The 25081-nt window shown below is 39.4% G+C and overlaps 1 protein-coding gene across 2 annotated transcripts in view; it reads left to right on the forward strand.

The window, feature by feature from the left end:
- The window catches only part of GADL1 (glutamate decarboxylase like 1), a 247677-nt gene that overhangs the window by 81804 nt on the left and 140792 nt on the right, over positions 1 to 25081 (forward strand). For both annotated transcript variants that reach the window (XM_004704047.4, XM_045297571.1), the window contains exons 7-11: positions 4261 to 4340; positions 4465 to 4519; positions 9609 to 9725; positions 14224 to 14288; positions 14594 to 14675. In XM_004704047.4, coding sequence (XP_004704104.1) covers positions 4261 to 4340; positions 4465 to 4519; positions 9609 to 9725; positions 14224 to 14288; positions 14594 to 14675 — 399 coding nt within the window. The remainder of the gene's footprint in view (positions 1 to 4260; positions 4341 to 4464; positions 4520 to 9608; positions 9726 to 14223; positions 14289 to 14593; positions 14676 to 25081) is intronic.

Raw genomic sequence — 25081 nt, forward strand, 5'->3', positions numbered from 1 at the left:
TATCTGTACCAGTGTACGTACTCCAGTCTAGCCAGATTTGTAAGATAGAACTGGGTCGTGATAGCTGGGGGGACCGGGTGGTGGTGGTGGTGGTGATCTACAAGATAGGCATACCAAAGCTACATTTCAGGTTTAGTTCTAGGCCACTGGGTTAGAGTGAGTCCGGCAATAAAGTGCATCATGTAGATGTGTGCTTATTCGGTGCAGATAAATGTCGTGCTTACACTATACTCACAACTTTTAAGTGCACTGTAGTGCTATGACACAGCTTGAAATTGTGGGAGAATTACTAACATGTGATACAGAGGCAGTAAGTAAGTACCTGCTGTTGAGCTAACAGACTTGCTCAAATGCAGGGTTGCTGCAAACCTTCAATTTGTGAGCAACACAATAAAGAACTGGGCAGTGCCATGACGGGTGCCTACACAACCATGGCTCTACACAATCATGGCTCTACACAACCATGGCTCTACACAACCATGGCTGGCAACCTGAGAGTAAACAGCAGGTGAACCCTCATCTAGCTGTGAAAACAGAACTAAGTGACTTTTCACTTTAATCTCTGGTGAGTTTTATATGCAAGAACCTTGACTAGCGTCCCATCAGATGACGGACTTGAAAAATAAGAATTAGATGTGAATTTCAGAGAAAAACTCCCTTGTTTTTTGAGAACACTTGACCCTTGAATAGCGGTTCCTCCCTTTTTGTCCAACTCAGTTGTATGATTTCCTCTCTTCTCTTCCACCTAAAAGATCCAGTTTATAAGAGTCACATCATTTTAATCTATATGTTAGTGGTCACGTTTAACACTTACTACAACCAGTTAATTTTTTAAATAATTAAAAATGACATGTTTCCTGTCCTATAGGGTCACTGCAGGTTAGCACTGACTCAATGACAATGAGTTTGGTTGGCTTTTATATTTCCAAAATGTTCCTAACCACTCTGACCACCTTTGTCTTTTCACTGGACCACCTTCGTTTTCTTTTAGGTATTCACTCGTGGCCCTGTTATTATTTTCCTGTATTGTGTTATCTAGTCCTCTCCCTTTCTGGAGTCTATAGTGCCCCAGACTAACCAGGTTAAGAACTCATCCCATGGCTCTACACAACCAATACAGAAAGTCTGCGCCCACAATAGAAAGGGCTCTTACGCACCTCAGGTTCTGACTGATTGAACGCTGTCAATGGTGACAGACCTATTCTGATAACATGTCCAAGAATGTCTCTCCATTTTTCAGTGGGAATCTAAGGTAAGTGGGCTTTTGAAGAAAATCATGAACTGGGACTCGGTGAGCACTGAGATATGCATTTCTTGGGAGTGCAGAAATCCTAAGGGTCTAATATTCCTGGATGACTCCCATCACTTTTTGGGGGAATCAGCATAAAGCAGTGTTCATTATCTGTCACGAAAAATCATGACTGATAAAAAAGAACTGTTACCTCCCAGTCAGTTGACTTTAGACCTCCTCCTCCTCCAGCAGAACTGGGGCTAGTGTGACCAGGATGTATGTTTGGGGTGTGAGGGTCAGTGTATTGCCTTCTTACACTTTGCCCTCTGGGTCACCTTGCTCTGGTGGCCCTGCCCACTGGGGTGCACTGACCTCACCGTAGATGTCTCTGTGGGTTTTCTCAAAGGGCAACATTGGTATTAGTCTAGGTACTTTGGAGAAACAAATCCACAGTAACTCATGTATAAGAGTTTTATGTAAAGAAAATGTGCATCACGAAAACATCCCAACCCAATGCTGCCCAAGTCCAACATTAACCCATTTACCCAACACCAGTCCACAAAGTCCTCCACCTCACAAAACAGAGGCAATGATGCCGACTGCAGGAGGAAAGCTGAGTTAGTGAACGAATAAGCATCTCAGCACTAGCAGGGGTCTCCACACGGCTGCTCCAGCACCCAGGGCTGCATCGGGATAAGTCCATGTGGCTTCTCCTTGGGGATGTCTTGTAGGAAGTCAATCTTGCAAGCTGAAGCAGGGAACTGCTAAGGCAGCTGCACCCGGTGCAACCATCACAAAACAAGAGACCCGAGAACTAGAAAGGCGAGGCTCACCACCCATTTATCCTTCTGCCTTTCAATTAGCCCCACATGTGATTATCGGCCAGGCTGGCACAATTAACTAACTCAATCTATGTGGGTTCTATTCTGGTTTTGTTTGCTCTTCGACACCTGTACACCCCTTCTTCTCATTCCCTAGTGTATATAAACCCTTCCCTTCCCTGCCACCTAAAGCTAACTGATCTCAAATTTGTGAGCACAAAAAGTCCAAGTGTCAAGAGCCCCACCTAACTCGAGTGGAACAATGGCTCCTGGAGAACCCCAAGGTCGTATGAGAAATCCTCGCTGGCATCAGAGTAAAATGCCAGCTCAGTGCTGCCTTTCACGCAGGCGCTGGCTGCTCTATCTTTATAGCAACGACTACCGCTGAGACGTTTGCATCTTCTGTAGACATTTCAAACCCACGGGGAACTTGGGTCTTAGAATGACTGCTTTTTTTTTTTTTTTTTTTTGCCGGCCAAGGGAACAGCTACCGTTTGTTTCTAAATGCAGTATTACTTCTGAACGCCAGCCTGCTAGCTTTTTCCTTTTGTGAAACGGCTCAGCATGTCTGAAGCATCCCTCTCTTTCTCTTTCCCTCCCTTCCAGGCCTCTTTGCCTTTTCTGATGCTCTCAGATGTTTAGACTTCTGTTTTACAGACTGTTTGTTCTGTCCCTATCCCTCTGCAATTGACTTTGGACTTCATTCTGCCCTGCCCGGAGGTACTTAAAGATAGCTGCACCGAAGCTATGCTGATGACAAGCCTTTGGCTCAGGAGATCCATTGGTGGGGAGATATTCTGCTATTTTTCAGGGGCTATTTTTCAGGGGCAGATGTCAGTGGGGTAAGCTACTATTTAGCATTACAAAATCAATAGTTGTTTGGTTGTCAGGGTCCAAATCTCTGGTGACAAATAATTCACCTCAGCTGTGTCACCTTAGTTATGCTGGGCGTGTTACCTCGAAGGCGCACAGGCGGATACAGCAAGGAGAGAATTAATTCCCCCTTCATGTACCTTATGACTCTTCAATATGCATATGTTCCTGTAACAACCTGAAATGAATGCATCCTTACAGGCATTTGGGATGTGTCCCATTTGCTATTTGGAAATTAATTATTTAGGATGGTTTTATTGTTCCTGGTGGTGTGACATCTGCATTTATTTTTATAAAGTTACGCAACAACCAACAAAAACAAAGTAGCTCCCAATCTAAACCTCTTGACAAAAGAAGAAAAAAAATGACCATGTTTGAGGGAATATATCAAGTTAAGTGTGAAGGCATGACTAAAGTTTTAATGTATTCACACCTACAAATTAAATCACTGAGGTTTTTGGTACAGTAATGTCCTTTAACACCTTCATTTTTCTGGCACGAAAAAGAATTAATTGACCACCTGTCCTCACAAATGTATAAAGAGCGATGTCGCCAATGTTTGAATGCTAATTATTTTATAGACTGTATATCGTGGAGGTAGAGAAAAGCAAGCTAAAGTATCTATTACTATTTGCTGGTAAGAAACAGACCAGACCTACGTCCAGAACCATCTATTAGCCCCACTCATGTCGAGTAGAATAGTATATCTATAATTATTTTTGTTATTTACCTTTGTGCATCTGAGGTCAGCCTGGTGCTCAATATTAAACCAGGCTGGCCTGCCTTTAAAATACCCCACAACTTTTAAAATGTTTGTTCTCTGGAAATAACGAAATACTTCTCCAGTCTTTTGACTGCAATCTTTGAGATGGAGCCTCTTGCTCTCTCCTTACAGAGCTTTGAGTCCACAGTGAACTAAATTCCAAGTTTCCACTAATGCTGTCTTATTAGTGGCATCAGGGGAAAGGTATTTTTTCCTGAAATGAAGTAGCCTATTTAATTCTTAGCCAGTTGGTGGAGAGGACATGATTGTTAGGCCCTCTTTACAGACTAGCAAACTGAGTCTTAGTAGGTATGTTATTTGTTCAAGGGCCCCTAGCTGTACCCAGCAGAACTTGGAGTTCAATCCTGTTTTCTGACCCCACCATCAATGTACACAACCACGATAGGTAGGCACTCAATTAAATTGGTATTTATTGTATGCAATGATGCCCTGAGGATTTTGCACACCCATGATGGCTTACATCCATTTAGAAAACAAGCAATGTTTTTAGTTTTATTTCTCTATGCTGTGTATTCATGTCTCTCTCTTACTCTCTGACCCTTTCAATTCAGTGTCATTACTCCATGAAGAAAGCGGCGTCCTTTCTTGGGATTGGTACTGAGAATGTTTGCTTTGTGGAAACAGATGGAAGGTAATTTGGATAGGATTCAGAAGCTGGGGGGGTGGAGGAGGCAATTCAGATGGTCTCTTTTAGAGGGTGTGGCATTGTCTGTGAACTTCTGAACATAACTGACCTTCTCAAATCTGTCCTTTAGAGGTAAAATGATACCTGAGGAACTGGAGAAACAAGTTGGGAAAGCCAGAAAAGAGGTGAGAGGGAGCGAAAAAAAGAGGGAAAGAAATGTATGTGTGTGTCTGGCTCTGAAAACGAGGCAAAGCATGACAGGGAGAGAATGCCAAACCCATTTCTGCATGTGGGAGAGAGAGAAGAACACCATGAAGCTAAAAGGGGGAAACTCATTTACAGATGTTCTATTTCCAGTTGCTCAGATGGTGTCATCCCCAGGTTTCTGGAATGTACTACATTATTGACAGCACCGTATCTGGGAACCTTGCACAGAATTCGTCAGTCCCAAAGATGAACCCAGCCTCTCCAGGATGTTGTCAACATTAGTGGTCCTACTTAGTGCGTGACTCTCAGAAAGTCTGCTGGGCCAGCAGTCGGTTCTGGGTTGCGTGAAGGGGTAGTCTTGAGTTTTTGATCAACCTACTTTCTCAAGGTGTTCCGAAACTGAAAGCTCCTCCACAGACGTCCCTGCAGAGTAAGTCTCAGTCCAGTATTTCAGAATGTCCTTTCTTTCTTAGCTGCCAGAATGCCTTGAAACTAACATGCCCTTTTCATGGGAAGGCAAGACATGGACCTACTCGTGTGCTATGCATCCTTCAAGGATGGAGGTGCCAGCCACGTTACTTCTTGGTCAGCACACCTGAAATCAAACCCCAGTGGATTAAGTGAGCCAGTGTCTTAGCGTCAGTCCCCCTATCCCACCGCTCTCTCCATTACGGATGGAGCATCAGATCCTTCTCCCAGAACTCCCCAATCGGTAGCAGCAAAGCCCACCAGGTCAGATGAAAGATGAAAAATCTGGCTTGTGTGTTGGGATGTAAGTATATGTTTCACCATCTTTTTTCCACACTAAAACGTGTTTAATTTTCATTTTTATTCTATTTCTATTACTTCATTTTTAAAACTTGTTTAAAAATCACCTTTGCCTGACATGCAATGATGGAATGATTGCTCAGCATAGACTTCAAGCATATGTATTGGTTCATGATTATGTCCTTACGTGAACAGTTACTTTTTTCCACTTTAAGACTCATCTCAGTGACAAGTCGATTTGAAATTAGACTATCCATTTTTTTGTTTTTGCCTTTCTGACTCTTGGGTAGAGTTCTACATGTGCAGTTCTGCTCTGAACCAAAGACGGTGCTTTCTAGTTTTAGTTCGTATGATTTTTTTTCTATAGAAGTTTCTATCAGATAGAAATTTCATGTCTTCAATGCTTGGCAGGGGGAATGGGTTGCATCTTTTTACATGTTTCATATTCATTTTTTCTTCACTCCTTATCTCCTCTCTTTCTCTCTTCCTTTCCTTCTTCTCTCTCTATAAGAATGCAAATTTGAAATGTATATAAAACCATAATTATAGACGAGTGTGTCATACATTCCCTTACACCCATAAAGTTAAAAACTTCTTTAACAGTTTCCTTGACACATAATTCATGTCTCATACATTCAAATAGTCTAAACACATTTAAAGGAGTTGTGCAATCATCACCCCAACCTATACTTCTTTCTTGTACTCATTATGATTAGCTCCCCATTCTTCCCCCACCTTTCCTGCCATGACCCAAGCCATTAGCAATCGGGAACTGTCGCTATAGATTGACCTATCCTGGATTTCAACAAACTCCAGCAGCAGCGACAAGGTAAAACATAGGGAAATCTTAGTTGTCAGGATAACAGGAAATAAAATGAGAACAAATTTAAAATAGATATCCACAAACTTTACTAATCATCAACCCATGCTAATGCTGTTTCATTTCTAAGCCCTTCCCATGGACGCTGGATTACTTTGCGGCAAATTTCAGACATCACGACAGACACAGTTCTTTTAAACCACACAGCTCTATGATGATACCTTTTAAAAAGTGATACTGTCTTAACACCAAAAAACCATCAAATATCCATTCTATATTAATATTTCTACTATTGCCTATCTTGCCTTTTAGTTATTTAAATCATTGGCTTGTTTAAATTAGGATTCAAATACGGTCCACATGTAGCATTTAGTTGCTACATCACCTAAATCTTTTGAATCTTTAGCTTCACCTCCTTTTTAATACTCTACAATTGATTTGTTTGATAAACCAATTCTCTGGCCCTACTGTGTTTTCCACCTTATAGATTTTACAGATTACCTAAAGAATTAAAAAAATTGAAGGGCTTGATTTCTTGCTTTCACTCTGTTCTCTCGATTTCCTATAATTTGGCAGTTAGATCTTGAGGCTCGATGAAATTCAGATTAGCTCTTGGATTTCTTTACCAAGACTCATGTCACAGGTAGCCTTTTATCTTTCTATCAGAAAACATCACTTTGTTGTGTTAAGACTGATTGGTGGGTTCAGGTGCTGCCAACCTGATCTATACATTATAATGTTCTCCACCTGCCTCTCATTCACAGATTTCCCTCCCATTGATGACCAATGTCCAGGCCTACTCTTTTATCAGCCGATCTCATTTTGTTTTCTTCCATTCATTGGCTGGCATGTTAATTTAAAGAGAGAAGAAAACAAAACAAAACAAAAGCTCTCATTTCTGTTCGGGTTTCCTATGGGACCAATGGCCCAGGAAAAGCAGGAGAAATCCTTTATACTTTTCTCTTTTTACCTGTTATCAAGCGAGTGACTGGTTGCTTAGCATCCTCCAACGATACACCCCCTCCTTTTTTTTTTTTTAGTATCATTAAGAACTTGTGTTTCCAGTGTATTTTATGTGTCTCCTTCCACTATAGTCATTATTTTTGTTACTAAAAAATTCTGTTTTGACAATGAAAGTACATGAATCTGACAATTCTAAAGTTGAGAATGTGAGAACTGGAAGTTTTTTAAAAGGAAAAAAAATTGCTTTAGGCAAATTTAAAAGTAGGGCAATGGGGTTAGAGTTAGTCTCTTCGAACTTCTCTCACAGTATACTGGATAGACTTGATACTGGATTCACCAAGGACAAACCTTGCATCCATCTTTAGCTAATAATACATGATGACTAGTTTATTTTTCTTGCTTTGCTTCAAGACTTTGAGTCATATTGTTTCAGATATAGGCAACAGCATATCAACTGTTTTTCTGCTGGGATTCAATTCCCCAGCCAATCACAACCCATTTAACAACTGCAGAGCGGTGACCTTTATTCAACGCCATTACAATGACAGCGAAAGCCACAGAAGCAGTAGAGATTCAAAAGTGCTTAGGAAAAGCAAAAATGAGGATAATGCTGCATACATGGAGGTATTTTTGTATGTGAATGTTGGAAATAACAAACTTTTTCTAGAATATAGCTCGTCTGCAGGATGCAATCAGTATTGCTTCCTCTGAATTTTCTCATTAACAGCATGCAATCTGGGGAAGAAAACAACAACAACAACAACAACCCCCAAAACAGGGCAGGTTGAATCCAGATTGCAAACATTTAATTTGTGGGCCTGATATTTAAAGCTAGGATGGTGGCGAGGACTCATTAATGTGCTAGAATCATTTGCATCAGTGGTTTCTTCCCACTACCTCGGTGCCACAGAGCTGATGAAGAAAAGCCGACCCGTTAGAGACGTTAAGTGGTTTTAGTAAATGACATTGATTTTGACTGTTTTTAATGAGGGATGCAAACCTGGTATCATTTCCTTTAGGTCATGGGGCCTGATCAAGATTTACCCTGTTGGGACTTGAATACAGAGAGGAATTTAGAAACTCCATAGTTCCCCCAGACACTTGTCTGTCTCTAAGAAGCTTGACTAGACTGGATTCCATGTGTTAGGACTTGTGCCAAAATGATAAGTGATTTCATATGTACCCTTCCCTTTGCATCGCCATTTACAGAGTGCACGCATGTCTTTTCTCAACTATTAAGACAATAGCATCTTTCTATCAAAGGTCAGCCGATGTGGAATGAGTTTGAGTCCAATACAACCTTTGTTATCAAAGGGACATAAAAATCCTTTTCACTAACAACTGTACTTGGAAATAAAACTGAGGAACAATAAATGTTTCCATTCTAAATGGAGGTAAAATGACTTTTTAAGGCAACAAAGGTTCTTGTCTCTTATTGGTGAAGTGCCCCATATTTTGAGGCACTTTAACATCTACAGGGAGCAGCACATGAATGCTAATATGTAGGGATCGGTCCATTTGGAAGCAGCCTTATATACTCTTCCTCTACCTAAACTGGTTGCCATGGAGTCAATGACAGCGCCAGGTGACCCCATGTGTACCAGAGTAGAACCGTGCTCCACAGGCTTTTCCGTGTCTGCCTTTTTAGAAGCACATCACCAGTCCTTTGTTCTGAGGCACCTCCGGGTAGCCGCAAAGCTCTACTTTTTTGTTCAGCAGGTGAGGTCATTGACTGTGAACATCACCAGGTGTTCCTTCTTTAAGCTCATTGGAACGAACTATCTGAATGGCGCCCAAGCATCTGGTTGGCTGGCTCTGCTCATCATTCATCCCCTTACATACTCCCCATTCTCTCTTTCACTCTCCTTTCTTACTGCTGCTTGTTCACTCCATCAGCTGGGTGTGGAGGAGTCATCGTGGGAGAAACGATGCAGGCTCTCTTTTCCAGCACATTCCAACAGATTTTGCTGTGGTGGTTACCATATTGGAATGCGTATCCCACCCAGTGAGATTCTTTTATCTGCTACAATGCCAAATTTGAGTTTTAGCATATTCTTTGCTTTGAAACTACATTTACTTTACAAGATGACAAGTCAACATAGTTCATACCCAGAGCAGGCTGGTTATCTTTCAAGCGTGCTCCTTGTTATTGGAAGAGGGGTACCAATGTGAGCATGATGGAGGGCAATGTCGTTCTCCCAGAAAGAATTACACGTCATATGGAATCTCACTTCATCATTACAGTGGAGGCTATTTTCTTCCTATCTCGACTATCTATAGATCAGAACTTACTACAGAAAGACAATGAGAGCAAAAATGAGAAAGAGTCGGGACACATGATAACTAGTGTGTATCATTTTCTCAGTTCCCTTAACCTGCCTCAACCCGTGAATTCCTGCCTGTCTCCAGAGAAACCAAATGAATGTTGGATATTTAACTCTGCTTCTTGCCTGTCCTGCAGGACGCACTTAGTCATGACAGTGATCACTCTCTCTGTGTGTGGATCCTTCTCACAGGGAGCCGCTCCGTTTCTGGTGTGTGCCACATCGGGCACAACAGTGTTGGGGGCTTTCGATCCTCTGGATGAAATTGCTGACATCTGCGAGAGGCAAGGCCTCTGGCTTCATGTGGATGTAAGTGCCTACAGTTAACTTTATAGGATTTTTGCTGCTGGAGTGGACTAGTCTCCATTTTGGATGGGAGCTTGTATTTATGTGTTTGTTTCTAACTTGGGGAACGAAACGAGGTCTTTCCTGTAAGGTGCAAAGAAGATGATTTCAAGCCTTGATGTAAATCGTATTTTTGTTTTCTGGATTCCACTTTAGTAGGGCCTCGCCCCTGCCACAACCATGAACTATCTTCTTCGGTCCCTGAAACTGACTATCATTGATGTAGTAAGGTACAGGGGTCACGATTTTGAATGATGGACCCCAGAACCTTTCTCATTGTGACCTCCCCTTTGGTCAATGCTTTTGTTACAAAGGAGATGTGGACTCTAAGTCTAGTCTCAAATGGTATGGTTTCAATCAGCAAGAGAATGCAAAAAGCTACCTTACCTAATTGCCTGCTATAATTAAAGCAGGCTTTTTCTGGATCTATTATAGATAATTTTCTAATGAGAGGATTGGCTAGGTTTTTTTTTTTGGTCCTAATTCATTTTCTAAGTCCTAAGTTCTTCATAATGTTTTCTTTAATTAAAGGTAACTCTTAAAATTTTACATATCAAAGGTTAAAAAGCTTAATTCATCCATTTATCCATTTATGAGCTTGTGTGTGAATGTGAAAGAGAAGCCAGAAACTAATTCATTTGATTCAATTCAAAATAAGGGACTATTGGATACACTAATGACACTTTACTTGCAAGCATTTTCCTCAGGTTATCAAAATAGGTGCTATCTTCTTTAATGGAAGAAGAAAGGCCAATATCATTTGCTTGCTGAACTGAACATTCGAAATGTATACCTACCTACCTACATACATAACTTCATAGTTTAAATTACTTTATGCTTTAAAAATAAAATGTCTGATAGAATATGGAGAGAATTTTTCAGCAACTGAAGATTTTCACTAAATTTATGCTAACATTTGGTTAAAACTGAACAAAAACAAAACAGCTGTAATATAAAGCTCACAGGAGTTACAAACTCCATTAGCATGCCAATGGCAATACTTCAGGCAGATTACTTGTGGCTTCTATAAATGGGAATATATCTTTTCACATTTCAATTTATATCATAGTGATTTTTAAAGACAGAAGCATAACAGTACATTAGGTTCTAAAGGATCATATGATGTGAATAGGTTTATAGCTGTGGGAAAAGGGGGGAAACATCAAATATGGATTATATAGTTCATGTAAAACAAAGTAACTATAGCAATATCCAGATTGGGATTGATATTAGGAGAAGTATGAATGAAAAGCTCTCTAGGTCATTTGATAATTAAAGCTGGGATTTTGGAAGGAAACACAGTTATCCATTTTATATGGAAATTTAACCTGTACCAAATTATCTTATTTGCACAAAGCAAGAATCTAATAAATGCTGATAGTGTTATATTAAATGTTATGATGGTCTATCTGACCTATTAAAGAAATTAATAAATTCTAATATTAAGATATGTTCATCTATTCCTTAATATTGCCAGCATCGAATTTATCGAGACAATTTCTTACATGACTAATTTATATTGAAAACGTTTCATATGCTATTGGTAGTTAATTAGAAGTGAAACCTTACAAAGTTAACAGCAATTGGTTGGATTTGGGGCAAAGATTTTAAAGGTTATAAGGAGAAGTAAAAAATATATTGTTATAAAATCATACAGACTTTTAGGAAACAAAAATATCAAAGTGTGACCCTATTATTTCTCAACATACCTTCCACCTAGCTGTATAAATTTCTGAAGGAGGTGTTGATGTCTTCCCTGAAGAATCTTGAGCTATTATAATTCAAACTGTGTTCCTGTGAAATGTTCTTTGAGTTTTGGGGACACAAAGAAGTCTGAAGGACACGATCAGGGATGTAAGTTGGATGGGATAAAGTCTGCTAAAGAAATTCTCTTCTTAGGACAGCCCTTGCCACCACCCAATGAGCAGGTGCATTGTTAGGATGGCCAAAAAGATTCTTGGCACCACTTTCCCAGCCTTTGTCTCACAAACACCATTGTCCATTTTCTTAAGGCTTCTTTGTAATAAGAGCTTGTGATTATCCTGTGTCTTTCAAGAAAATTGGCAAGATTACCTCTTTTCAATAAGATTACCCATTTTAAATTCCAAAACACTGTGGCTGTAACCTTCTGAACTCAACTCTTTAAATTTAACTGGCTTGGCAGATCTGCTAGGAAACCAACTGTTTTGATTGGACCTTATTTATTTATTTCGTTAGGCACACTAACAAGACTAAGATAAATACATTACTGAGAGAACTTGTCTGCAGCCATTCACTGCTTGCTGAGACAGAGTTAAGCGTGTCTTGTTGGGAATAAGCCCACATATGTAGAAATTAGAAACATAATAACAATACTTTTCTAGTTCCCTCATATTTTAGATTCTTTAAGATACTAAAAATTGGTATCTTGTTCTCTATATACAAGGTCACTCTGTGTATGCACTCAATAGATTTCATTAATCCTATAAAGTACTTTCTAATACATTATTTTACCAACTCTGAAATTAGTATACAGATGCCTTTATTTTTCTCAGTAGTACCTGAAAATGATGAATCTTGCTTTTGATAAAGTCTTAAATTTGATTAATTACAGTTTGTACTTAACAATTAAAGCAGAAAAACTTTAATTTCACTGGAACCTTTTTTCTTGAGGACCATGCTTTTTTCCGTGACAACAAATATTCTTGCAGCCCCTGTCTTACTCCAGGATGTCATGTTAGGTCAAACTCTTGTTGAAGTAGAAGCTATGGATGCTGCAAATGTTTCTGTGCTCAGCACAGCTTCCCAAAGTCTCCTGCCTGCTACTCATTCCAAGGCCCAGGGAAGGTAGTACATGTCTCATTAAAGAGACATCTATTCTCAGGTTTGTGTTAGAATAAGGTCAATACTATTCAGTTCTGTGAGTGAGTGCTACCTTAAGTGACTCACTAACCTCACTCTAGTCCCAGCTGGTGGAGGAGGGAATGGAATGTGAGGACAAGATACAGGATTGTGTTGGACGATCTCTGTTTGCACACCAATGGGTCCAGCGTTTGTAATCACTTCAGGATGCTAGAGATGTCTCATTTCCGTCATTTTCCTGAACGAAGGCACACATGATGTTGGAAAATTTCTTCCGTGGGTCTGGGGCCTACTAACTTGAAAATTTAAGGTCCAAGATAACCTTGGTCTACATCCTAAGCAGCTTCTGACCTCACCTCGTGCCTACACCATTTATTTGCTTTGTGCTTTATTTCTCGTGTTGGACCATTTGTCAATGGGTGGTCACCTTTCCTCCGTTACGATGTTACTGTGCTAAGAGCAGGGGCTATGCATCTCAGATCTGACTGTTATTATTTGTGAGACCTTGGGCAATGCATCTATTGACTCTGAGCCTCAGTGGATCTGTAAATTGGAGTGGTAATAGCCCAATGTCTGTGGGATGTTGTGAGGTTTAAATAACCTGGAAGAACACGCAACAGAGCTCAAGCTAGTTCCCTTGAATTCCTCTCACTTCAGTCACTCTTCCTTGCTCTACAAATTAAGAGCATGGAAGTCTGTTTAGTTTCAAGGACTACACCGCCTTTTATACTAATATTCCCACATTGATTTTTTTCCCCTCATTTCCTTCCCACTAGACCTATTGACTACAGGTTATCCTTTCCTTTCATTTTTAGCTTTCCCCTCTCTTTGGGACACAAAAGTTGACCTTTTGCATGCAAAACTTCCGTAGGTATCAGGTTTCCTCTCTTTTGCGCCCACATTTTGCTTTGCAAATATGTCTGAAATCCATTTAGCTGCAAAGATGATGAGTTTTCATCCTGTGTGGTGAGTTGCCATCCAGTCGATTCTGATTCACAGCAACCCCTTGGGTAGGGAGTAGAACTACTTTATAAGGTTCACCAGGTCTTTCTTCGGAGCTGCCTCAGTGATTTTGAATTTCCAACCTTTTAGCATGTAGTGGAAGGCTTAACTATTTGTATCAACCAGGGATATTTGCATCAACCAGGGACTGCCCAATTTTCATTGAACATGACCTATTTCCACCTCGCCCCACCCTAGTTCCTGTGTTGTCCTCTATCCCTCTTGCATCCTTTTCTTATCTGAAGTGACATGCCATGTTTTGCACACTATACATGTTAGAATGCCAGCACTGGGAAGAGGTTATCTGTTTTAGGTTCTGAGCTTCAAGGGCCTGAACTGTCTTCTTAGCCTCTTTCGGTCCACATGCAGCTCCACTGGTTCGCAGATGAACTTCGTTAAAATACTCTGATGGTTCATGGTGGCCCCTCTATTCAAATGAAGTCTGGTTTCTGAGGAGAGTCAGTGATCAAACGTTTCTGGAATAAAATTGTTAACATGACCAAAAGCAGTGTCGGATAAGGTAGACAGAGGTTGTTACTCAGGGTTTTCTATTGACAACCAGAGAGTAAACAAGTAACATTAACATAATGCTGTTTTGGTTATGCGACTATCTCAACAGGCTTCTTGGGGTGGCTCAGCTTTGATGTCCAGGAAGTATCGCCAGCTACTACAGGGCATCCACAGGTAAATGTAGTTTCCAGCGCCCAGCTGCCTTTTCAGGGAGGAGATCTCTTTGGTCTTTGCCCATCCAAGTTTCATTTTGCAAATGGACCAAAAACCAAAACCAAAAATGTTTCTTCATAAAATAACTCCAACCCCTGACTCGCCCTCCCCCCCCCAACCACCACTGAAAAGGAGTTTTAGAGAACACTAACTTGGGTATGAATACTGACTATGAATGTGGCTAATTAATGATAGTATTGCTTCTGCCAGTAGAAACTAATTAACTCCCCTCTCTACTCTGTCCTCTTCTTTGTTTCACACAACAGGGCTGACTCGGTGGCCTGGAACCCACACAAGATGCTTCTGGCTGGAATCCAGTGCTGCGCCCTGCTTGTGAAGGACAAATCGGTGAGTTTTTCTTCCCTGGCCTTTGGGAATGAAGGGTGTGACACTGGCCTGTGTGCAGAAGGTCCTGCTCCGCGTCTGTGTTGATGACTTGGGCCACATGTAGATGGATGTCTTTGGGAAATGTAGATGACCTTGACAGGGAAGATCAGTCAGCTCCAGGGAAAGACCTTGGTGGTTTTGTTCATGTGAATTTTTGGACGTGAGTTAGGTGTTATATAAGCTCATTAGTTAGAGCAAGATGATCTTTCTCGCCCTCATTTGGATTATATTTTAAATTCAGTCTTACATGTTGCCAAGGGTTTTCTTTCTTTCTTTCTTTTGTTCTTTTTGTCCTTTGATGAAGTTTGGGACTTGAGTTTCCTTAAAACTTCTGCTCACTGAGAAAGTGGAACAGATGCGTGCCATACATTAAACTGAATGCTTCCTGTGCTCAGGTACGTTTACAGGCCCATTTTAAAAGGAGGATGTTAGTTCAAGACAGATTGTCTAAGGCAGACTTTTTAGAGGATGTTTTCAAGTGGTTGGTACTCAAACTTCCTTTGGAACCATGTGAAGAGTTGAAAACTAGTCTTGGTCACTGTGACGCCAGGAGGACAAGAGTTGTTGAGTTTGGCCCCTTGCTTTCTGTGGGTTAAATAGGGATCCTGTGGGAAGTGGCCCAGGCTGGGAAGTGCCACTTCATTCTTAGAAATGCCTCCTCAAGATCTGCGCTCAGCACGTGGGCGATCTTTCTTCACCATCTGGTTATGCAATTTTTCTTCCTTAGGGGACTCCCTTTGCCAATGCTAAAGTCACTTTCTCTTTTTAAGGAATTGTATTTCAAATGAAATCTGTATTTAAAACTTAAAATCTAGCCTTGCATGTGAATTTATTTTTTCTTTTGGATTTCGATGATACTTGCTATGAGTCAGCATGGACTCGATGACAATAAATCTGGGTTGTTTCTTTTTCCTCCTGGGGTTGATTTAGATTATATGTCAGATTATCATGTTTTTTAACATAAAATGTATTGTGGCCATATATATAAGGATATATAAGAATTTTCTATTTCAACCATGTTTGTGTGTCATATTTAGTGACATTAATTATAGTCACCGCGTTATACAAATATCAAGCATTTCTGCGTTTGTGTTTGCATGTATGAATATTCCCAAGTCACTTATTTTTAAAATTGCATGGTGTCTCTTTGCCAGTGTCCTGTGTGTCTTAACACAATCAAATAGAATGTCCATTAGCATCTGGAGCTAGGTCCTGTATCCGGAGAAACAGATTTAGGATTATGAACCTGTTCCTTCACATTTGATTAGGTTGGCTACCCTCGGCTAAAATGTCAGTGCTTATTTATTAGTAGGACTAAAAATGCTAAGTCTCACTTTTGATGATGTCTTAACTTTACTTAATGATAATAAATGTTTATATAACTGAACCAGGAAAAAAATTGCGTGAGCATCTTTTGCCTCCACTCATGCAATCCCAGCATTTTCCTGGGGTTTAATTGGAGAAGCCTGCACATTATAACTGAAAAGGTGTTGAAGATACTACTCATATCATTACATCATCTATAAACCGAGGAACATAAACAATTTTCCCACTGATTTTAGGTTATGGCAAAACTAGGAGCAAACCCTTTGGTACACGATAAAAGTAAACAATTGTGGCAAGTATCCTTTCTGTTCCAGACCCTTTATATTTGTTTCTCCCTAATCAGCCTGTCAGAATGACACACTCATCTGTTACTGAGATGCTCTCATCAGTGGACAATTCAGGCCCCCAGTTTTACGACTACCCTTCTAAAGGACTTCCTATCTTTTATACACTTTTTTCTTGTTGAATGATACTTGTGTGATTTAACCAAGAATGGATTTACATTTATGTACTTGAAGCAATTTAAAATTTTGTGGATCATATAACTCAATCGCAGGGGTTAAAAAACATTTTTTAAAGAATTTATTCTTAGATCTCACTGAAAACAAGAGTACCATCTCTCCTTACCTGCCTGGATAAAGGGCGTAGTAGAATTGCATTCAGTGTGTAAGGAACTGAGCATTTTTGCTTCTGTTTTTAAATTGTCTTTTTCATCAAGTGAGTGTTTTCAATTTAACTGGAGGGAGAGCTGTACCATAAGATATGACAATCATTTTCAAGACCAACTCTGACTGATGTACTATGTAGACCAGTTTTGGGCTTATAGCAATGAAAGAGCAGATATATTCCCCAGAGTGAAGAACTTATCATCTCACAAAAGGGCTAGTGGACTAAATTTATATATTTAATTATTCAATCACTATTTGATAGGAAAGAGCTCTAGTGATGTTGTGGTTTATGAGTTGAACTGCTAATACAAGATCGATGGTTAGAAACCTCCAGCCGTCCCACCAAAAAAAAGCTAAGGTTCTCTGCTCATGTAAAGACTCGCAGCCTTGAAACCCTCAGAAGTCTGTCCTGACCTATGGAGTCATTATGAATCAGAATGATTTGAGCTTTTTGTTTTGAGTATTTTGGTTAGTGCTCTGAAGGCTATGTTAGACACTATTGATTGTAAAGTTCAAGAATAATCCAACCTTTTTCTCTGCTTGCCTCTGAATACTCATCTAATCGGGTTCCTTGAAAGAGCAGTTTTCTTGAGATAGAATGAATATATATCATACAATTCAATACTTCTGTTGTGTTGAGAAGGGTGGTGCATTCATCACCACACTCAATTTTGGAAAATTGTCTTCTTTCTTTACCCATTGCTGTTGGTACACCATTTCAAAACAATGAAAGCATTTTAAAGCCAGGGAATAATATGAAAAGATTTTCTCTTAATCAGAGTGGGACACGAATAGATGGAATAAAAAGAAAAAGTTTGCAGTATCCAAGCAAGAATTGACAACAGGGGAAATAGGAAAAAGGGATGAAATTCAAGATATATTGTGAATATCTAGAGGACAACTAATTAGATCTGAGAGATGAAGAAGCAGTGTCATGAGTTAACTCCTTGCTTTTCATTACAGCACGTGAGGGAGTGGTCCTCCATAGGGAGGTGGAGACAGCTGGAGGAGGATCTTCAGAGTAAATATCTTGATTTTAGTGTTGGGCATGCCCACTGGGTGATTTCTATGCGTTTTTACCACGAGGCAGCCACACGGGCAGTTGCTGTTTGGATGGCGAGCTAAGAAAAGCAGTCAGACCTGGAAAACTAGAGCAGGGAATTGTTGGCTTGCAGGTGATCCTTGAGGTCACAGAAGTAAAATGGGTGACCTTGGCTTAGTTACAAGTTTGGAATGAGAAGCAAAGGAAGTCTTGAACTTAGCTCTGAAAGACGTTGTTGTGCAAGACCCACTCGAAGAGGAAGCACCTTCCGCGGTGGCCTTCTCATAGCAGGAAGACCAGGAGAGAGTGACACTAGAGTGATCAAGAAACCTGGGTCAAGGACTCTCATGCTTTGAGTTATCATTAAATGTGCCCTCCTTAAGGGCTTCCTAGGCCTCCTTCCCCCAGACAGCCCATTATAAATTGGCACCTTCCGATGGTATTTTCTTGGATCCCGTTGTCTTTCATCCAAGTGACCATCACCATTTGTAATTTTGGTGACTCACTGGTTTTCAATCCTCCTATCCTGTAAGCTCCTTGGGGAGTGGGGCTGTGTCAGTGGACTCATCATGGCACCCCTAAGTACCTAAAAGCATTCACTGAGTGAAGGGAAAAAATTAGTTAAAAATCGAATGACTAAATAAATAAAAAATCCTTAGAAATAGTTGTCTTGGTGTTGTAGTAACCCAGAATACCTGATTCCTCTCTCACTCCCAAATTGCCTCCTTTGAGCAGCCCTGGGATAGAATGATTGAAGTGATAGTTGATGAGTTGTGTTGCCAAATACTTCCAGCAACAATTGATGAATAGCGATTTTAATTTGGACTTACTTCTCCGGGTTTCTGTTAAAGGCAAAACCAGTTCTCTCATAGCTCTGATATTCACAACCCTGTGTTACAGATTGGCAGGCTGGTCGCGTTCGCATTTTTAACTTCCTATTTGAGTAAAGAGGACTGCTTCCGAAATAAGGCAGAGATGTTGCTCTCCAAGTGGTGCTTTCACCCGCTTTCCATCACAGGGCTAAAGAGAAAATCTGAGACTTAAAAAAACCACCTGTGATTATAAATAGGTTGACTTTAGTTGTAAGGGCCTGATCTATGTGGCTATGTTTGGATCAAACACAGTTTTGATCTAAAATAAAAGGCAATATATTCTAAGAATCAACTGCAGAGATGAAAAAAAATCTCAACATTAGCATCTTGATGTCGAGTGCTTATCAGGAGGACTTTTTATCTTAAAAGTCTAACAGATATGAGATATGAAGCATGCAAATCAAATGCCTCTTGATGATAATTATTCCTATCCATTTCTATCTATGATTTTTGCAGCAAATTCAAACTCACGCAGTCTTTCCTTTTAACCTACAAATTGCAAAGAATTCATTGAATTTATCCTTCTATCCCTTATTTTAGAAAGACTTTGTTGATACAAAGGATTTTTTATTGTGTCCATTTTATATCTTTATTTCAGAAGTACATAATTCATATTGATCATAGACAAATCAGGAATTTCTGATGAGTCCCCCAAGGAGGAAAATGGATAGAGAATACCTGAAGATACTTTCTTATATATTTTTCAATACATACATGAGTATACTTGTAAATTTATATATATGCAAACATACCTAATCTATAAAACTATCATATTTTGTTTTAATATATTTTTCTGTTTGATCATTTCTATTTAACAGAGTTGTGACAATGTTTGCTGTGAATATATGCATTCTAGACAATTTTAATAACTACAAAGTACTCTATCATTTTGACTTACTGGAATTACTTGACTAGCCTTTATTATTCAACCAGCTGATTGATTATACTTTACAGTTTTTACAAAAAAATGCCAATATTTGGGGGCAAAACTTTGTGCACATCCTTCCTTGTTCCCTTTGGACAAATCTCTAGAAGTGAGAGAGGTAGGGTCAACTTGCATGATACTTTAAAAATACTTATTTTTTCTTTAAAAAATTAATTTACTTCCCCTCAGCAGAGTACAGATTTGTCTGCATATATATTTCCACTTTTGACATGACAGCCTGTGTTTTTGGCTTGCTTCCTAGGTAAAATGAAATCCTAGACAATTTCAGTCTTTTCTCTGTTTACCACGATATTGTTTTATTGGTCTGATTGTAAGGAGTCCTGTTTTCTTTATGCTGAGATATAATCCATACTGAAGACTGTAGTCTTTGAGCCTCATCAGTAAGTGCTCCAAATCGTCTTGGCTCTCCGGAGGCAAGGTCATGCCATCTACACATATCAGGATGTTAATGAGTCTTCCTCTGATCTTGATGTCATGTAGTTCAGCTTCTCTGGTTATTTGGACAACATACAGAGTTAGTAAGTATGGTGAAAGGAGAGCAGCCTGATGCACACTCTTTCTGATTTTAAACCATGTAGCATCCTCTTATTGTGCTTGAACAACTGCCTCTTGGTCTGGGTACTGGTTCTGTACCAGCAATACTACGTGTTCTCCCATCTCCAATATTTGTAACGTAATACCTATTTTGTTATGATCCACACACTCTAGTTCTTTTTCCGAGTCAGTGAAAAACGGGTCATCTCTGGGAGTCTGCGATCGCAGCCTAGATTCACCTGACATCAACAACGTTATCATCCGTTCCACATCTTTTTCTGAATCAGATTTGAACTTCTGGCAGTAGGATACTACTGCAACTCTTTTTGAATTATCAGCCTCAAAATTCCCCTTGCATGTGATATTAATGATATTATTCTATAATTCCCACATTCCATTGGCTTCCCTTTCTTTGGCTTGCCGTTCCTCCTCAGATGTACTCCATTTGAATCCAAGTATGTACTGAATCCTATCATGAACTTTCCAAAATAATTGCTAGCATCCAGGATATATTTTCCAACTGCTGATTCCTCCTTGTTTCCCACTATTGCATTAAAGTCACCAGAATTATCAATGCATGTTTGATAAAAGACTGAAGTTGGCAAAACTCTTCAGTTTCCTTATCTTTGGCAATAGTGGTTGATTTATAAATATGAATAATAGTCAATACCAGCACAGTTCAACTCACGAATGCCTCTGAAGGAGCTCTGATGGAATAGTGACTCATGCACTGGACTGCCTTAAGGTTATAAGGTCAGCAGTTCAAAACCATCAGCCACTCCATGGGAGAAAGACATTATTGTTTGTCTTACCCATATGGTTTAGCTCTTACTTCTTCACGTCCCATCTCATGTTGGCACTTAAAGTTTTTGCTTTAGATGATGCCAACATTTGGCCTTTCATGTACGTGCCTCAGAAATCAGTAATAAATCCGTGACGCATGCTTTCCTTTGCCAGACACCATATTGTGTTTCCCCTCGGAAGTTATTTTCATCTCGGTGTCTAATGGTGCGCTTCATTCTTGGAGACTGGACCAGCGGAAGAGATACTTACTTTTCTAAGGTTCCCGGGGCCCTCGCTTGACCCCTTCTAATGAGCAGCCTGACATTCACCATCTGCCAGTTTGCCAGCGGTGACTGTCATGTCAGATCCAGCATCTTGGGCAAGAGTTCTCAATTTCATCCTTGAGTTCTTTCCACATTTTTGGGTGGCTGCCACCTGGTCCTACTGATGGAACAACTTTTAATTCTTCACTCTGGCTTAGATGAGTTGGGGTGTTGCCCATGGCTGGATTTAATATCTTCTGCCTGACTATTTCTGAAGAACCCCGAGGGCATGGGAATCTTTCTGAAACCCTTCCAGGTAAAGGATTCATTCATCACAGCAGCCTTCCCGTTTCATTATGGGACCCCTGACTTTTGTTTCACTGCCAATCAACATTTAAGAAAAGACATACAAAGGGAAAAATAGGATTCGACCCCCTGTTCTGTTGTTATTCAACCAACATCAGTAATTGAAAAATATCTCAGGAAGAGGATTAGGTTTAGTGCATGTTTTTTTTTCCTAGCCTATCTTATAACACATGTGATTAAAATTTCATTACACAGGAAGACTATCTAAGTTAAAATCTTAGAAAACAGAGACGCAGAGGGGAAGAGCAGACAAAGAGAGCTGTACTGAAGCTAATGGAAGCATTGCTGCATCATTAGCATGCTACGCCTGACACAGTGGGTAGGCCAACATTTGGTTACAGCATCAGAGGATGGCAAGCATCTAGTTTCTCTCTCTCTCTCTCTCTCTCTCTCTCTCGTTCTTTTTTTGCATTTTATTTTACTAACTTACTGCAGAAATCTGTTCTTTTCTATTTTCACTCTGGCATGACACTAGAGACCCTTTGGGCTTCTTGGAGTAAATCATCCTGTTTACTTTTCTTTGTGCAATGCTACTTGTCATAGTCCTTGTTTCTCAAGGAAGATACATGAAAACATGGCTGATACTTCTAATTAGACTATCTAGCTTTATTGTTTCACGGACCAAAAATGCCAGGGAGTCTACTTTCTCTGGGGTTTCCTCTCCAGGAAAACACAAAACGTTTATACAAGGCCATGTGGATAAAAATTAGTGTTTAATTTTCTAAATAATTCAGGAAGGAGAAATGTAGATTCATTTGATGTAAACTTTTTGTGATTATACATAAGCTAATTTGTGCAGGAATGGGTAGTGGAATATAGTAAAGAAATTATCATTTGGGTGGGGAAAAAAAGAACCTTAAAGTGCTATGCAATATCTATGATCTCTTGTGTATGGTCATTCCACAGAAGAAACCAGAAAATAGAAGAGGTGCTCTGGTCATGAATCTCTTACTTCCAAAATGTGAAAGTGCACATAACTCATGCTTGCAAGCACATTTGCACGCACCATCATGCAGCAAATATACCTGCTTTTTCACCAGCATGACACTGGTGGAAAATCATTGTATAGAGAGGATCTTTTTCCTTGCAAACGAAACTCAGTAATCCTAGTAATTCATGCTGAGGACTCTAGATGGGCATTTGGAAGGTGTTTTAATCACTTATTTAAAATTATTATGAAATACCAAAAATATTTTAAAATATGCATGAAATGTAAATGAAAAATTAAGATATTGCTATCAAATGCATAGGTGAGTAGTTCCCACTCAAATCAAGACAGGAAACAGAATCAGAAAATCTTTTCTGATACAAATTGAGCTCACTGTCATCAAATCAATTCTAATTCATGGCCACTTCATGGGATAGGGCAGAACTGTCCCATAGGGTTTCCAAAACTGTACATCTTTGTGGAAGGAGATTGTCGCCCACAGACTGCTGGTGGGTTTGAACTACCAACCTAGTAGTAGCCTACTTGGGAAACATTAGACAAAAAACAAACTCGATGCCAACTTATACTGACTCTTTACTGAAGTAGACCATTCCACCTCCTGAGGAATGGCTGGAGGTTTCAAACTGCTTTTTGCAAGTAGTCCACCTCACAACCGCTGTATCCCCAGGGCTCCTGGCATTAAGATCTCTTTATTTCCTGTACTAAGTAGAATCCACTATTTTGACTATGATGGTATTGATTTTTCTTGGTTTTATTTATTTTTTCACTTTTACATTACAGTTATTCAACCTTAAATAGTATAGTTTAATGCTGCCTTTTTAAAGTTGTTTTTTAATCATTTAACTGGAGTTCTTACAGCTCTTATCTCAATCCATACATACATCCTTTGTGTCAAACACATTTGTTCATACATTGCCACATTTTTAAGTGTATATAACTGGAGGTATAGTGTGTATATATTTATTATATACATCTCTATGTATATGACTTTTCTTTTGCTTTATCTGTCTTGTGACTGTAAAATTCACTATATATGAGCCATGTGGTGATTTATCCTTTTCATTGTTTCATGGTTTCAATATGACTCTATCACCATCTTTGAATCCACTCTACTAGTGATAGATATTTGGATTATTCAAATTTTGAGATATTACAGATTTTTCCTATGAAACATTTTTCTTCACTGTTTGTTAGTTGTTTCAGCTTTCACCTGACATAATTTTTGTTCCTTTGGAAGACCAGATTTAATAATATTTAGTGGACCATATAGTAGCATATTAAATTGGATTTTGTTTGTGTGAAAATGTCTGCATTTTACTTCACCTTTAAAAAATTTTTCATCACTCACAAAATTATCTCAGGAATTTTGATGATAGACTTTCATGGTTGTTGGGATTTGGAGCTGCTGTTGAGTGGTTAGCGGTCTATTTGCCATTTCATTGATTATTCTCTCTGTGATTGTGCTCTCTGACTAAGAGTTTAATTTTTTTGTTTTGCTTTATTCTGTTTAATCCTAATCTTCTAAATTAACATGTTTCATCAATTTAATAGCAATTTAAATATTGCTTCTGTCCTCTTTTATTTTCTGATTCCAATGAAATTTTTATTAGACTTTCGTACTGTTTAATCGATTGTTTACTCTCTATTTTGCATGTTCCATACTTGTCTCTATCCATTCTTCATGGTGAATAAGTTCTTAGTTTTAGTATCAGCATATCATATTCTTTATTGCTTCCCACACCTTTTGTGGTCTGAAATGTGGAGACCACTAGGAGTTTAGCTCAGAAGTGTACATTGTAAAAATTAGTACTATGAAACATATTATGCATCAATTTTAAAATGTTTTTCATCAAAACAAACTTATACTAACTTGTTATATAATATGTCTGAACTAAGAAAGATAAGACATCGGTTTGAAGAGTCCTTATCAGAGCAACATGCATTCTGCTGAAACTGAAGTAAGAGCAAACACCAAATTTATGCTGCAGACTAGGAGAATGGTGAAATCATCGATGCTTTATGGAATGTTAATGAGGACACTGCCTTAAAGGTATCAACAGTTTACAAATGGGCAATTTGTTTTAAGAAGGGACAAAATGATATCGAAGATGAAGCCTGCCACAGCAGACCATCAATTTACAATGAAACAATTCATCTTTTCCACGCCCTAGCTGAAAAGGTCTATTCACAGCGGAAACAACCGCCAACACCTTCGGTATTTTAATTGGTTCTGTTTACACAATTCTAACTGAAAAATGAAAACAACAAAAGTTCTGCACCCTGGCTGCCAAAACTATTGCACCAACTGCAGATGAGCAGTTTTCTATAGAAATGTTACAAGTGTGCAATCAAGATCATGAAACATGGCTTTACCAGTAGGACCCTGAAGACATAGCACAATCAAAGCAATGACTACCAAGAAGTGGACCTGTCAAAGCAAAAGTCGACCCAACACGGGGGCAAGGTCATGGCAACAGAGGTTCAAGGCATTTGATTGTGGATCTTCTGGAGGAACAAAGAACAATGACACCTGCCTGTTATGAGAGTGTTTTGAGAGAACTAGGCCAAGCTTTAACACAAACATTAGGTGCCCCTTCGCCTTCTCCATTACAATGCTC

Source organism: Echinops telfairi, unplaced genomic scaffold (assembly GCF_000313985.2).
Source record: "Echinops telfairi isolate 266 unplaced genomic scaffold, ASM31398v2 ScPeMD7_7420;HRSCAF=8458, whole genome shotgun sequence".
In the NCBI taxonomy this organism is placed as follows: domain Eukaryota; kingdom Metazoa; phylum Chordata; class Mammalia; order Afrosoricida; family Tenrecidae; genus Echinops; species Echinops telfairi.